This window comes from Labrus bergylta, chromosome 8, assembly GCF_963930695.1.
Source record: "Labrus bergylta chromosome 8, fLabBer1.1, whole genome shotgun sequence".
Taxonomy (NCBI): domain Eukaryota; kingdom Metazoa; phylum Chordata; class Actinopteri; order Labriformes; family Labridae; genus Labrus; species Labrus bergylta.
The window spans coordinates 13,774,420-13,789,939 of NC_089202.1; the positions used below are offsets into that span (position 1 = coordinate 13,774,420).

At 40.7% G+C, this 15,520-nt stretch overlaps 1 protein-coding gene across 1 annotated transcript; it reads right to left on the reverse strand.

The window, feature by feature from the left end:
• Positions 1-1,376: 1,376 nt before the first annotated feature.
• cacng6b (calcium channel, voltage-dependent, gamma subunit 6b) lies at positions 1,377-12,172 on the reverse strand. The gene is made up of 5 exons (XM_020646782.3): positions 12,058-12,172; positions 8,958-9,706; positions 5,767-5,841; positions 4,055-4,192; positions 1,377-3,695 (listed from the first exon to the last, which is right to left on the reverse strand). Exons 2-5 carry the CDS (start codon positions 9,319-9,321, stop codon positions 3,475-3,477), a joined length of 798 nt encoding a protein of 265 aa, XP_020502438.1. The 5' UTR covers positions 9,322-9,706; positions 12,058-12,172; the 3' UTR covers positions 1,377-3,474.
• Between the last annotated feature and the right edge of the window lie 3,348 nt (positions 12,173-15,520).

A 15,520-nucleotide genomic window follows, 5' to 3' on the forward strand; every position in this document is an offset into this window, starting at 1 on the left:
TTCCTTGAATCTCAAGGTCTCTCGGCTCATCTTCGCATCATGCTGTGATCCTAAATAGACTTCGACCTTCACTGTCAGACCTGAGGCTAATGCTTGCTAATATATGTGTAGTGCCAGATGGGAGGTATCTGCAAAAAAGGATACTAAGAAAAGCAACTTTCAAAATTAATTCAGGGAACTTTTCTGCGACCAATGCCCTACCTGAAACCATCTTTTGTGTTTTTTTTCTGATGAGACCATCTGGGACCTCCTGCATGTTTTTACGTTAAAATGATTAAATTCTGACAAGGTCCCACTGGGCAGGTTTTTTGCTCGTCCTCAGTGTAATGAGGGAGTGAAGTTGGAATACTTCCAGCAAGGATTGAGCTGGAGGAGTCCCTTCAGAGGCAAGAGATGATACTTCTGATGCATTATGGCAGAGGGAAGCAGTGTCACATCCCTGTCAAGGGGCCTGAGATTCCTAACAGAGCTCCTGGACCCTGAGGATTAACACTCAGAAGTGCTCTACCCTGTTATTTTCATACCTTATCCCTCCTACAATATACAAATGGATTTAGAAATTAGAGGCTCATGTTCACTTCAGAGGCCCAATTCTTTTTTAGTTACTGTATACGACATAAAGAATCGTATTTTGGTAATATTTTGAATTACAAATGGGATTCTTTTGTCATTATAGGAGAATTTTTAAAACTCTGCTTCCACTCACAGACTTTCAGTAAGTGTTGTACATCATTTTTAAAACAGTCTCAGTAGAACTATTAACAGCTATATATACAACCAGGATAGTGTGTCATGTGGATTCGGTTTCTGCCCACTGAGAGTTTAAAGTGTGTGTGTGTGTGTGTGTGTGTGTCTCTGTGTGTGTGTGTGTGTGTGTGTGTGTGTGTGTGTGTGTGTGTGTGTGTGCGCGCACGTGCAGGTGGTCATGTAAGTGTATGTGACTGTCTGGATGCCAACAGATTGGGTGTTAGAGTAGTTATTGGGCTGTCTCTGATCTGATCAGGCAGTTGTCTGTGTGTCTGTGCATGTGTGAGCAGGGCGGGGCAGGTGGATGTGGTGTGGAGGAGAGGTGACTGCCACCTTCCCCTTGGAGACAGCAGGGAGCGTGACGCACAGAGGTCAGGGGTGGAGAAACAGAGGAGAGGGCACAGCGATATGAGGATGGGCTGCTGGGGTACATAGTTGAAATTCAAGGATAAGGTTTCTGAACCTCTGCAGTGAAACGCATTACGATGAGCTCGGGTTTAATTATAGAGAGGAGGGTTTCGGGGGGGAGGGGGGTGTTTGGCAGGGAGGTTAGGAGTCGGGCTGAAAATGGGTGAGTGTCAACTTTGAGAGCAGGCTGGGTGTCATGTCAGCGAATAAAAGGGAGGCAATTATTCTACGTCAAATCCCTTTAATGAAAAGCAAACCTGTGGAACATACTGTAAATATATGTGTATTTATTTACTGCAGAGATATTTTACATAAAGTGAGTGGAAACAACACCACAAAAACAGTGACCACTCATTCAATATAAACTCATTCACTCAGATTATGTACAAAGTTGACCTTACAAAGTGAGTCCATACAATTCTCTGATATAAAAAACGGTATTTTAATCACTTCTCACACTCTTTTTTTCATCCAACAAACATTCAGCTGGTGTACTAAAGTAAAACACACAGGTCAGTAATAAATAATGACAACCAAAGCCTCTAGTTTAACAACTAGATTAATATTGACACACTGATTCCTTTCATAAAGCAACATGAGAGGTAATATAAAGAGGATCATCATTTTACTTTATCGCTAGACTGATGGTGATACACATGATGCCGCTTTAGAAACTTGAACTATGAAAAACAATTCCTGCCTGAAATAATTCGATGAAGATTGAACTTACATTAGGAAACAACAATAACCATGGTATGCTACAATAATGACACTGTAATCTAAACTTTCTGTCATGTTACCTTTCATCTTGATGTAGTGTTATTTCAGTAACTGGATCATAAATAACTTGTTTAGGTTCATGTGATAGAATGAGTCATTGAGGAGAAGAAAAAAAGGAGGCTTTGGAAACAAGGAAAAGCTGTCTATTTCCTGTTTCCAACTGAAGGCCTTTGCACACTGAGTCCCTTTTTTTTTTTGACCGAAATCGACTCACGCTAAAAAAGAAATACGATCTCATGTTGTTTCGACCATGTTTGCACACTGACTCTGAAACTTTTCATTTTAATTTTTTTCAAAACGATAAATTTTCTGTGATTTTAATTGACCCAGCCATTAGTGTGTTTGTGTGTGTTTGGGTGGGTGTCCCTACCTCAAACATACTGCAAGCTGCTGTTATGGATCAATTGCTTCGCGGAAGTTGGCATTCTTCTTTTTAATGTATGGTTCCAGTAAAGCTGGCAGCGTATCAAACCAGACCACTGACATCCTGAAATACACCTGGGAGTCATGGGGAGAATTCTGCAGCTCCTTATCAAGAAGATAAAACTCTTCTTTATTGACAGGTGAATCTCTCCTCGCTCTTGTCTTGTTTTCATGTGAGACGGACTCTGTTGGGTTTTTTACATCCTCTTCACTGCTTGATCACTCTGCATGATGAGTGCCAGACATCTTGTCTCATACTGCGAATTTTCACAATTAAGAGAAAACTAAGCGCATCGGACTCAGTGTGCAAGGTGTCTGTGCGTAACTTTTTTTTTTTACAGATTACGGATCCAAAAAAAAAGGAGATTGAGTGTTCATAGGCCTTTTAAGTCATCATAATGTGATTATCAGACATTACCACGTTCCTTCATACAACTCACTAACCTGTTTATTATCGTTACATAAGCAACCATGACAAGTAAACCTTAGTTTACTTACTGTATCTTAGTAAACCAAACCATGCTGTTGAAATATATAAAACATTTTTGCATTTGTCCAAGTCAATATTTAATCTTCACCACTGGTTTGAAAGTTTTGAAAATCACAGACAAATGTGCTCCTGGTACCATCAGATCAGAGAACAGACACTTTGACCTTTTCAGAGGACATGGAAAAACAAAACATTTTGGTAATTAATTTGTCATGTTGATTATTTTTCTTTTTTCATTCTTGGCAGAAACGGGCTCCCATAGTAATCTGACTTAATGCACTGTCTTCATGCTAGCAAAAATGATAGATGTATGCATGACTGTACAGCAGTCTACCAAGCCTATTTGTGACGCATTACGCACTTAGTAAACACAATACAAAACTCAAAATCAGCAGCATCCCTTTGGCTCAATCACTCTATTTTTACTAAAAAAAAAAAAAAAAAAAAACTTATAATAATCCAAAGGTTTTGTTGTGTGTTGCTGATTTCTCATCAAACATTTGTTTAAGACATATTAGGACTCCTCTGACAAACTAAATGCCAAGAGCAAGTAGTCACAGCCCTCAGGATACAGACTTTTCCACTTGCTCTGAAGACATCAAAAATACTATTTTAGCATACGAGTGCTAGGTAGCACCATTCTTGTGTGGAAAGCACTTCTGCCAGGGGCTGAAAGGAAGAGAGAGGAGCATGAAGAGGAAACCTCCGAGAATAAGTATTCCTCCTGCAGAGCCCACACAGGCCACAGACCAGGAGAGCTCGTGGTGTAAAGTAACAGAGTGATCGCTGGACAGCAAGGCCAGCACGGACCGATGGAATACCAGGACTGAGAAGAGAACTAGTACACCTGCAGAAAGAGAGAGAGAGCTATATATATACGTACAGCTGTTTAAAAGAACCACAAAATCATGTAATCCGTCTTCTTGTGTATCCTAGATGTATTCAAGATTAACTTAATTCGTCCCACAAAGTGAGAAATTAGCCTTGGGCTCTTTTCCCATTCTGCAGCCATAAAAGGACAACAATCAACATCATTCACATGACACATAAAACATTATTAAATAAGATTCAGAAAAGTTTTAATTATATAAACATAACATCAGGTTCTTAAAATACCGATGCAGAAACGGAAAGACAAACTTTAGCCCAGTGGCTCTCCTCTCTTATTTGCCATTGTATTTATAATATAGCAATGTGAGGTCTCACCTGACAGGATGAAGCAGAAGGAGGCCGGTTTGAGAAAGAAGGGCACTCCCTTGCTGAGGGACATGGCGATACAAATTGAGCCCATCGCCATCATGGTCAGACTCAAAAGGGCCAAGATAGCTGCCGCTAGATTCAGAGCTGTGAAGGAAAGCAGAAAGAAATACAAATCAGATATACAAGTATGACAATCTACTGTTTATATATCTGTTTCTGTTTATCTGTTGTATACATTCATCTGATTAGCTACTGTGTGAACATTCAATCACAGTCTGAATTGTGTCACTGGCTCCCTTTAATACTGATTGTTTTAGCTTTGAAAACCTGAGCAGGTGCAACCTAAAAATCTGATAAAATGATTTTTTTTTTACTCCTAATCAGACAGAAATTGTTATTATTTAATTCATTAAAATACTACAGATACGAGGTTTCTGAATGGGCTTTGTTGGGCACAAGAAGAAGGTGAGTGAATTTCAACTGAAGCAACATAAAAAGACTGTCAGCTGTTTGATTTACACTTTAAAAGCTTTTCTTCATCCTGCATGGCAGACATTGTGGTTAGTGTGTCACCATTAGATCATTAAATGAACCTGCACATTTAAAACTCCTGTTGTGCCTGAGATGACTCACTCCTCACAGTAAAGACAATGTGTGGGTTGTCAAAGTTGTGTAATTTTTATTCATCACCTATTACACTTTTGATTACAGACAGACAAACAAAACTGGTGAGTAAAAGACACGCTGGCAGCTTTGTTTAGCTCTGCAGATTCACATGCTTACAATGACAAAACTAACATGCTGATTTTAGATAGATAGCACACTAACATGTACACTGTCTTAGTTTATGATCAAATATGCTAACCACAATGGAATCTGAATGTGCAGACCTTAAATTCAATAGTCTGATCAGCAAACACAATGTACTGTATGTGTGGATTTATTTCAAAATGTGTTGTGACGTGCTGAAACTTCACTATTTCAAATGTTCCTCAGGTTTAGAATGACGAATAGGACAGTTTGTTACTTAAAGCAGTTGATACAAAGCTGCCATACGATAATATTATTGATCAGCCGGATTCTGATTTTGGATTGGTTACAAATAAGCTTATTTCTGATCATGAAACTTGCCCTTTAAGTAAATATGATCATTTTTTAGCAGGAAAGTTTAGGGGATCGTTAGGATACATGCTGTAAGAACCTTGAATATTTGTGCAATACCAATAGCAATTGAAATGCTTAAAACAACATCCTATTGTAAATATCTTCAACTGATGTTTGCTAAGGGTTTCTGTCATGGTTTGATTTTTTTCTTGCTGCCTTTTTATAGTAAATGTCTGAGCTCCCTCCCATCAATTCATCAAGGGCCTTTTGTGAACTATATCCATGCAAAAAAAAAGTTTGACCCAAAGATAGAGGTGATTATGCCCAGTGTATTATAAGTATCAAGTCTCAGCCACTAACGTCAACCTGCAATGAAACCAGAAGCTACCAGACAGAAAAGTCAACACATGAATCAGTCCGATCTCTTATGATATTCTTTACAAATAGAGCTGCAGTGGAAGTTAATGGGCTGAAACATGCAAAAAAAAAAACAACAACAACAACAGCACAGTCCTCTCAGCATGTCTTCATTGATAGTAGCTGCTATGAGACCATGTTTGTGAGTGTGTTGTAAGAGGGGGGGGAGAGAGAGAGAGAGGAGTGCAATGTCTCACTCTTATTTGTTGTCTTCTTAAATATGACTGCATTCTCCCCAGAGGTAAAGAATTTGAAGTAGGTGCAGTTGGATTCTGTGGGAAAAGGAAAAGCAGAAAAGATCAGACACACACACACACATGCACACATGGAAACACACACTCCTATGGATGGCTGCTGGCCTCCTGCTATGTGCCTCCTATGCATCCATGCACCCTGTCCTTCCAGGCATCATTTCTATTTATATCCAAGTGTTGAGCATTAGCTGGAAAACTCAGGGACACACACCGCTCCACACACACACACACACACACACACACACACACACACACACACACACACACACACAAACACACACACAAATACAAACACACAGACTGCCCGGCACCGCACATATGGCACCGCGTCCAGAGAGGGTGTGAGACTGCAAAAGACTGAAGGTGCATGTCGGGGGAGAAGGGGCAGATGGAGGATAGATACAAAGATGAAGAAAAGAAGAAGAAGAGAAGCTACATGGGGTGAGTGGAGGATGAAAGGGTAGTGCAGGAAATATGAAGAGGAGGGATAAGTCTGGGGCAGATAGAGGGGTAGCAAGTGAAGGGGAAGAGAGACACAGATGGAGAAGGAGGTGAGGGGAGCAGGAGATGTCAAAAGTGGGAGGAAACACAGAGGCCTTGGTTAATACTGCATTAGACACACACTCTCCCTCAGTCCCTGTCTGTCCCCCTCCTCTCTCTATATTTAGACAAAAACTGTGAAGTAGTCAGATTCCACTTGGCTTCACAGGCGCATAGTGATGACTTTCACCCACTGAATATTTTGTAGTCCAAAAGAGCCACACTGCACAATCTCACACACACAAATATGTTTGTGTCTAAGTGAATTTGCAAACATTTTCTTGGAGCAGAAACATCATTTATCAGCCTACTAATCCTTTTAACACATTATGCGTTCACAGTTTTTTGCTCTCGCTTCCCCTGCCGAGGTTATAATCATTGAGCTGTCATCCAGCAGGCAGAGAAGACGGATAGCTGGTCTTGAGATGACAGGCGCGGCCAGCATCAGCGGCGGCCAGCATCAGCGGCAGGCAGCGTTTTTGCTCGGGATGGGAGCCAGAGGCGAGTAAACAGGGATGTGAAAACAGAGACGCAGAGATAGCAAAAACAGTTGTTTTTCTCCAACATGACAAGCCCACGGCCATCTGCGACAGGGGACATTGGCCAACAGTGTGAGGACGAGCGAGGAAGATTGTCAGAAGCATACTGGCCGCTCTCACACACCAACAAAACCATCTCAGAGGCACAGATTTATATCTGCTATGACAGGAAGATGAATTAGTCCCTGATGCTCTGGTAGAAACTATGTATCTATACATATATAGATTTACATGTATATATATATATATATATATATATATATATATATATATATATATATATTTACATATATATTTGTGAATTGTGATTAATCGCATTTTTTAAATTCTATAACTTTGAATTTTTGAACTGTCTAAAGCTGAGAGTACATTACTTGCTGTTTGAATTCAACCCTGCTTTTATTTTTATATAAGGTAAGGACCAATCTAAGGTTACGACATTAATTTGACCACGGAAAAAGAGAACTGATCAAAAACTAAATGAAAACAGCCAAAAGGAATGGTAAAACAAATGTTTGATGTCAAAAGATTGATATCACTTTTGACTCATCAACTGAGCTGTTTAGAAGTTGTTTTTTTTAAGTGATATGAGACATTTAAAGATGCAGCATTGTCGTTCTTTTCCATCACTGTGACTACAGGGAGACACTGTGGAGGCTTATCCACGGTGCGCCTAAAGGGACAAAATGACGTGATTAATTTCAGACCTATCCAGTTTATATATATCAGATAGATTTAGAGGGATGTATAGGGTCCCTCTAAATCTTCCCACACCTTTATATCTATCTCACTTATTTCTTTCAATAGCTGCCTACTTTTGATCTTTAGACTCGCTTTTTAGACATAAAACAGTCATTGTGCTGTTAACAGATGCTATCCGGAGACTTATGGTCAAATGGAATAAATGTCTTTAGAAAAAAGCTTTCACAACACCGAACACATATTGTATACATCATCGCAATGAACCTCTGGTTTGGCCTTTTTTTGACTGTTTTAACCGTGCATAATAGACACATGAAGGTTTATTCTCTGGTGGGCCCACCGCCCAACAGACCTGTAGTATTGCTTAATATGTAAATTATGTAACCTGAAACTTGGTGATTGGGCAGCAAGTATAGGTGAAAACCTTTAAAATGCTTCTTTACGCTGATGATGTAACAACTGACAAAGATTTTTCTGTATGCTACTACATGTGCAGAACCTGCATGCTGCACTGTGTTGTTACAATAGTATGAATACTGAAAACAGCTTCACTCTGGTCCTGCACGTGCACCGTTTCACAGCATCGTATTTCTTTAATGATTCAATTTGCACATTATCTGTAGGATGACCTAGATACATATGTATGCAGGCAGCTTCACACACACACACACACACACACACACACACACACACACACACACACACACACACACACACACACACACACACACACACACACACACACACACACACACACACACACACACAGCTATCCTCTCTCTATCCCTTTCCAAGATTACACAGGGTGCACATAAAAGAATGCAATATGGCTTTAAATGTGGTGTGCATCAAAAAACACAAATATGTTGCTAAAATATCTCAAGATTGTGTGGGGGGATTTTTTTTGCAAAATAAAATGTTTGTATAGCTTTCCTCAGTCCCTTATGAACGTATTAAAGACCTACAGATGTTTGCATATTCCCAGGGGGGATTCATCATATTAGTTATGCCTTCTCCCTCTGTTTACACATCAGTGGTGAAGGCAAAGAAAAATTGTGGTGATTAACTGTACATGCATTTTCCTTGGTGATGTTAACAACTTCAACCTCTCTATTACACCTTTTGAACCTTTTTCTACTAATTCGCTTTAGTACTGCAGCAGAGTGTCAAATACAAGAAGCCTGAATGTTGACTTGCATGGCCAAGGAATTCATTTTTCAGAGAGATAGACAAAAGAAACAAAACAGACACATCCCCTCCAGAAAGCTCACCTGTTCACCTCCCAGACAGCGCAAGAGCACACAGACAGATGCACACAAACTCACACAGACACACAGCAGCCAGAAAACTCACCTCCAGGTAGCTCAGCTGGGCCGCAGCTCGTCCTCTCCGGGTCTATGTCAGCCACCCACAGGGTGCGGATGCAACCCTTCCACAGGCCATAATGGGCCATCTGGCACGTCTGGTTGCCACTAAAATTCTTCGATTGGGCCAGCTCCACCCAAAACTCTGTCCCCATGCCCAACACTGTCAGGGTCACACCGATGATAGACACAAAGAAAGCCAGCTTGATCTTCCCTTCCTGGCTGTCACTCATCCTGTGGACCCTCCTCTGTCCTCTTGCACCTTTTATTCCTCCCAAACCGCCGGCTTGTCCAGCCCCTGCCACCCCAATGCGGCCCTCCTCATCCTGCTGGACGAAGAAGTTGGACCACATGCTGTAATTAAATGGTCAGGATCGAGGTAGACCAGGGGGAAGGATGGAGCACTTTGGTATATGATTGGAGGGGCAGATAATTGAAGAAAAAATGGAGGGAATTCGGGGAGAGGGGTAGATTTGGAAATATGAAAAAAAAAAAAAAAAAGAAAACCAGGAGACTCAGCGATTCCAATGTATTGTGGTTGAAGGGAAAATTGACTGAAAACAGTCAGAGTAAACAAAAGATCAAGTAAGAATAAGTGGGCTGAATGATGATATAAGACAAAAAGAGAGATGAATGGAGCTAGAATGAAGTAGTGGGCGGATACATTTGGGAAGCTATAAAATGAGATGGCTATGGAGGTGAGGACCAGGAGAGTTGTTGTCTGTTTTACGTCCAGTCCTGTGGAAAAATACAATACGCAAGGATGAAAGAGCAGCCGGCATATGCTTTACACAAGCAAAATCCTTTCATCACCAGGGTAATATTTAATTTCCAACAGCTTTATTGGCATCTACTGTTATCCCTCCCTAAAAGACACACCACATGCTTTCTGCCAACAATAGATAAGCCGTATGTGGTTTCCCTGAAAGGCATGTTTTCCTTCACATGAAGAAACAGTTGGGCTGGATGAGCGGTGCAGGGGTCAAGGTGAACGATAACACCACTGCGCCAGACTGGACCACCTACTCTTTGTTTTTTCCCAGAGGAATTTGCAACAGAGCTCTTCCCTGAGCAGGTACACTTTTGCTGGCATTAACACAGATCCCCCTTTGATCTGAGGGGATAATGTGATGCCACAAATACTTCCCAGCATGCATTACGCGCACCAACAAACACTTTGAATCGGCAGCCATGACTGTCTCATTTTAGGCGAGCATGTATGTGTTTGTGTTCTCCAAACTGTCAGCGAGGGGCCCTTTGGTGCCCCGTACAGGGTGCATGGGAGGTGATAATTCATGTCTGGACCCTCTGACAGACAGGGGGAGGGGGCTGCAGTAATTAACCCTGCCGTGTGGTCCAACAGGTCACGTAGTGGAGGCAGGAAGCCAGCCAGTTAGGAAGGCAGCAGCAGCAGTTGGTGGATCACTTAATTCAGAGCTTTGCACTGACAGCATCACAGGTTTTATATATATAGGCAACGCATGTGAACCCACCAAGCTCAGCACCTTTGTGTACAGTAATTTGTAGAATATGGATATAAGAGGAGTCTAAAGGAATACAATTAGAGTTTGGGCTAAAACAAATCTGATTCATATTATAATAAAGGCCGCAGGTAAAGCATAGGTATGAATAAAAAGTGAAACAACATTCACTAGTATGGGTTGACTGTTAAGTGAAAAGAAGACTGATCTGGAATTACTTTTAATAGTCAGTTTCATTCATTTTGGATTTTTGGAGACTCTAACCATTTTCCCCCCTTTCTTCTTTGTTTCCTTACTGATTTTAATTTTTTTTATTTCCTGTTTATTTTTTATTATTTGTGGAACTCCTGTTGTATAATCTCATACTATTTTGCTTCTTATTATTAATCATGGTCTTCCTCACATTTCTCTATTTCATTTTTATTTTGTAAAGCACTTTGTAACCCTGTTTTGAAAAGTGCTATATAAATCTAATATATATATATTATATATATATACATAATATATAATTATTATTATTATAATTATCATCTAACTCCTGTTTCTTTGGTGTTAATACTGAAAATCTTTGGGTTTTTGGATAATTTGTCTGAAAAATAGAAGTTACTTCATGACATCACCTCAAAGCTTGGATTGATCAACTTTGAAAATGACAGAAAGAGTAAACTAGATTATAATGGTATCTTAATTCTAAATGCATGCCTCACTTCGGTGCTGGGAGAATTTACGAGTAAGGATAGAGCATTCAAGGCCAACCTGCCTGTGATACTTTAAGCTTGTTGGAGACTGTGCTTATGCACGATAAGCTCACCTGCAAGAATGTGTGAAGGTGGGACTAAGCTGGAAGGTAGATAAGACAGGTGTGTAGCCCAGCTGATTATTTGGAGGACACTCATTACTGGACTGCAAGACTAAAAGCCACCAAACTGTTTAATTATTTTCCAGAGAATTTAATGTTTGCTGCCTTGATATGAAGAGAGTATAACTGTAGCACAACGCTCATGGTATACAAATGGTTTATCCTACCTTTGAATTCTTAAAAGTAGATTCAGCTGTTAGTTTAGTAATCATATAAAATAATGTGCAGATCCATTATGATAATTGTCATTATCCCAGGGTTTATGAATAACGATCAATCCTTATTTACAGCCAGCTCAGCACAGAGATATCATCTTTAAAAGAAAATAAATCCTTTCATCGACCAAAGCTTTCTAACATTACCCATGAAGTACACTCCACAAACTTGAACTATAATAAATAATATCACAACTGCAGCTGCTGACGGACAAGTTATAAGTAATAGAATTACAAGCCATGATCAGTTTACATCCATATTAACCAGTGAATGATCAGAGGGGTCAAATCACACTCACTTCCCAAGCTTTGTATAGCTGACATGATCGTTTTTGAGTTTGATAATGCTGCAAAAAAAATTGTTTCAAGTTCTGTGGCAGCTCAAAGGATCACAAGCTTGGACAAACAGTTCATTTTATGTTGGAAAAATGTGGACCGCTCTCCATAATTTAACCACAGACAGCCACATGTGTCACATGTTGGCAGATAATGAACCAAAAAGCAGCTTGACTGCGAAAGAAGAATAAATCTGACCTGTTTGGTGTGTTGTTCAGTTCAGGAGTAAGAGAAGCTTGAAACTTAATAGAGGGGGTGAGCGCTGATGGGAGAGTTAGAGAGGGGGGGAGAGAGGAGGGGTGGAGGGAGGTACGTAAGAGTTATGGAAAGTGAGTGTAACAAGGGAGGGGGGGCTGCAGCCTGGTTGGTTAACACTGTTGTCGATTTAATGTGTGTATTTGCCCTTAAGACTTCACCTACAGCGCATGCACAATCTCCCCCTTTTCATACTCATGCACTAGTTTGTATTTGGAATCAGTGATCAGTGAGGTGCTGCAGGGTGGTCTGATCACATGACCTCAGGCCTGCCAAAATGACTAAAAACATGTCTGTGTCTGTGACAGCTTTACTGTGTGTGTGTGTGTGTGTGTGTGTGTGTGTGTGTGTGTGTGTGTGTGTGTGTGTGTGTGTGTGTGTGTGTGTGTGTGTGTGTGTGTGTGTGTGTGTGTGCAGCCACGTTCGTGCGTGTCTATTTTAGACAGCCACCTGTTAATGACATTAAGGAGGAGCCTGTGTTTATAAGCGAGGGACCAGGACAGCGTTTTACAGAAACACAAGATACTGTGAGGAAAGTGAGAATCTGACAGAGAGAGAGAGAGAGAGAGAGAGAGAGAGAGAGAGAGAGAGAGTGAAAGTGAACTGACAGTGGAAGTAGAGGTAGAGAGAAGCAGATAAAAGAGGGACTACATAGCAGATAAAATAAGAAACTGTAACCCCTAGTTTCGTTCCAAAATGAACAGGGTCCAAAGAGATTTCAGCGAAGATATGTGGAAAGCTTTAGTCTGAGCCCGGCCCTCTGCATGGCTCCTGCACAGTTTGGGTAACATACGTGGCACAACAAGAGAGAAAGGGAAGTGGAGGGGGTGGAGGGAGGTGGGGGTCAGGGGGCAGCAACACTCAGGGGGGAAGGGGAGAGGGGGAAGGGGGAGAGAAAGAGGAGGCCCTGATGGGAGGGAGGCAAAGTGAAAGTGAGTCGGGGACAGTTGAGGAGAGAATTGGAGAAAAGGGACGAACCAGGCTGCAGGCTGTGACAGGAAATTAAACACCTACAATGTCAAAAACAGTCAAGCAAAGTTACAAAGTTATACTTTTTTAGGAGATATTGTTGGAAAGCCACAGTGCAGTAAAAAGATGGACTATCTCATCAGGAAAGAGACATATTGAGCCTATGACAGCCCTGATGAATTAATAAATGTGGAGGAGAGTCATCTGTTTTAATGCACATATGTGGTTCTATTCTTTAAAAATGAATCTGCCTCTAATTACAGCGAAGCCTCTCTCTGCTCCTCCATCACATGAGATTGATAGAAAGTGTCTGCGCACAGTCCGAGGTCATCAATAATCTACAGTATGCTGATGTGAACAATCTTGTCCTCACATCATTCAAGTGGCTCTGTCAGCAGTGCAGATTTCTGCTTGAACTCACTAAAGTGCACACATAGTACCCTCATAGGCAGCCATGCATGCACTGACCACACTTATAGCTGCAAGTGTCTCGTACTGTGGTCACACTGGTTTGGACAACATGACCAATGCATTTTCATTTCTGTTGAACCCAAAATCATTTACTTGTGACTTTTGAGTGTAAAAAAAAAAAGAAAAAAAAAAAAAAAGAAAAACAACGAATGCACCAAATCTGCAATGCATGACAGAAATAAGTTGAGAACCACTGCCTTAATAAGCTTTCAACCGTTGATGATGGCCTTTGTTTCGGGGAAATATCTTGATTTGTTGTAGTAAGAGCAAACGTCCCTGTAGACGCACCAGTGAGCCTCAATGAAAAATGACACATTTTTTATTTAATGTCCTTCACCTGTGGTCTTGTTGATAGGACACACCTAAACATATTTAAGCAGATCTCTCTCTGGTTAATGTGGAGATGTTTTTTTTTGTTTGTTTCAAATCTCTTTTCCAATGTGAGGTTTACATTCTTTAATCTCTCATACACCCTGATGCCATAGGTACACAAAGTACTGCATCCATCCAACCACTGCTGCAGTGTTCTATCTTTCTGAATGAGGATCAATGGGGAGGCACTGCCCAGAATGACAATGACCATTACTAGAGCTTTACATCCACCACTAGAGGGAGGTAATGTATTTACAATGTTCACTGCAGCACGAGGCCTTCAGAGGGCTGCTGTAATAACATTTAACAGCTCTCATGTTAGGAAGCATCGTGTAGAGGTAGGGTCAGTTTGAAATGTTTCTTCTGCTGGACTCGGCCTTAGCAGTCTGGGAGAGCTGCTGTTTTATCTGAGCCCTCGGGGAACGACTGGGAGGAGAGTGCTGCATCAGTGTGGCCTCACTGCGGGGGGTGTGTGCAGCGGGGTGCAGCGATGCAGATGGAGACAGGCAGCAGAGAGCTGACACAGGACATTATTTCATGTCAGAGATTTGTTGCTTTTCTGTTACTGTTTTACAGTAGCTCCCTGTTGGATAAATCCCAGGTGGACACATGGTTTGTAGCTTTTATTGCTGCTGACCAAGACTGTGTGCTCATGTGGACTGACTGGAATATAAGAGGAAAGGCCAGATGAAAAATAATTCCCTTGGTTTTGAAGGTGAAGTAAGCATAGATGCTGCACCATCTTAGGGAGGAGACAGAAACCATGTACATGTACAGTACTGGATGAGATGTAAAATCTATTTTAATTTTCTTTTTAGTCTCCCCCCCCCCCACATCTTTTTATTTTCATAATGTGTACATTAGCCAGCACCCTGATACACAAATAAAAATACAATAGTGCACCGTTCTTCTCGATACCCTTCCATTCTCACCCCTACCCAATAAATAAACCAACAACAACAACAAACGTACAGAAACAAGTAATTATCAAATCAAACTAATTCAATAAAACAAAAGACAGAAAAGCTGGTGTTCTTGCACACACACAAAACCTGCATATTTTAAATAGAAATAAAACACCAAAAGCAAAAACAGCGACAAAGTTATGTAAGCAGTAACATATTACGTGTAGTTGATGGTATACCGATCTTTCCGTACAAACTTGGGGCCTTCACATTTTTCCAAGCTATGTTAACCAAAGCTCTTTTTTGTCTTACAATGATCTCTGCATGTGAGATGTTAGACAAGAGGACTGGATAACAGCACTGTTGAGATGAAGTGTATCTCTGATTAGAAATGTGTTATATCATTTAGATGTTTGGAAAATATCATCATCTTTATTGGCTTTTTCAGAGAAGGGAAATCTTAAAGTTGTGGAGGTGCACTAGCACATGTATCATGTTGCAGTATGAAGTCATGTAATGAACCAGAGGGAGAAAATCACTAGATTAGCTATGGTTTAATGTGTCTACCATAAATGTAATGTTCTGAGTATTTACAGTTTCAGATTTCTTGATATCCCTCATCAATTTGTCTTTTTTATTTATATAAATATTAAAGGTTTATATCATGTATGTTCCTTTGGTTTATATAA

What these genes read in the sequence shown, in the direction of transcription:
- cacng6b (XM_020646782.3), bottom strand. Translation starts at nt 9,321, where the DNA reads ATGTGGTCCAACTTCTTCGTCCAGCAGGATGAGGAGGGCCGCATTGGG. An exon ending in TAAGAAGACAACAAATAAGA is followed by an intron (nt 4,193 to 5,766) that starts GTGAGACATTGC and finishes TTTCCTTCACAG; the next exon opens with CTCTGAATCTAGCGGCAGCT. An exon ending in CTTCTGCTTCATCCTGTCAG is followed by an intron (nt 3,696 to 4,054) that starts GTGAGACCTCAC and finishes CTCTTTCTGCAG; the next exon opens with GTGTACTAGTTCTCTTCTCA.